This window comes from Hippichthys cyanospilos, chromosome 1 (genome assembly GCF_059441005.1).
Source record: "Hippichthys cyanospilos isolate Australia breed blue-spotted pipefish chromosome 1, RoL_Hcya_1.0, whole genome shotgun sequence".
In the NCBI taxonomy this organism is placed as follows: Eukaryota; Metazoa; Chordata; class Actinopteri; order Syngnathiformes; family Syngnathidae; genus Hippichthys; species Hippichthys cyanospilos.
The window spans coordinates 31,676,743-31,677,500 of NC_142369.1; the positions used below are offsets into that span (position 1 = coordinate 31,676,743).

At 37.9% G+C, this 758-nt stretch overlaps 1 protein-coding gene across 3 annotated transcripts in view; it reads right to left on the bottom strand.

Annotated features, from left to right (window-relative positions):
- Nucleotides 1–758, bottom strand: part of hk2 (hexokinase 2) — a 36,122-nt gene continuing 35,364 nt past the window's right edge. For all 3 annotated transcript variants that reach the window (XM_088410785.1, XM_088410777.1, XM_088410767.1), the window contains exons 17-18: nt 589–758; nt 1–490 (exon numbers count right to left, since the gene is read on the bottom strand). The exon at nt 589–758 is cut by the window's right edge and continues 67 nt beyond it. In XM_088410785.1, coding sequence (XP_088266911.1) covers nt 334–490; nt 589–758 — 327 coding nt within the window. In that variant the 3' untranslated portion in view covers nt 1–333. The remainder of the gene's footprint in view (nt 491–588) is intronic.

The window sequence follows — 758 nt, forward strand, 5'->3', positions numbered from 1 at the left end:
TCATTGTGTACCTTTTGTGTTTATTCAAAATAAGCAAACATCTACTTTTATCTTGGAAAACAATGACGGAACCATTGATTGCATTTAAAAAGGGCTGGTAAATATAGTGTAACATTTTTCCGCGGTATTGATTGATTGTTGCTTTTTTTTTTTTTAAATCACTGAAAAATACTATATAACAATAATACGAATAAACAATGGGTTAAAAACAGTCATTGTAAAAATTGTTTTTGCAATACACGTTAATGCAAATACATTCTCTATTATTCGATTCATTGATGGTGATAGAACTGAAAAAATATTTGATAGTGACAGCCACACAAGATATAGAAATTAGTTTGTGCTATTAGCCAGGGAATTGCCCCTGATTCTACAGGCCACTGCAGTTATGAGTGCTGCTCCTTTGCCACTTCCATCCTCAGACTTATGGAACGTTACTTTGCACTGTGGCGCCAGATCCTGCAATGTCTCTTGCATGACTCCTGCAAAACTTTGGATTGGAGAGAAATAGTAGTTTTATTTGGTTAAGGGATTAGAGGTTAAAGAGCAAACTATTTTCCTTAAAAACCTGGGACAAAAGATACTTACTGAGGGTGCATCTTATATAAGGTGCCATCAACTCCAACTGTAACGGTGAGCTGCTGCAAGTTGCGGTTCTGTCTGATTTTATCAACCACAGCAGCCAAACCAGCACCACATAGCTGTGCTGCGCGGCGAGAGACAACACTGCAAACCTCCTTAACGAGGACACTGTCATC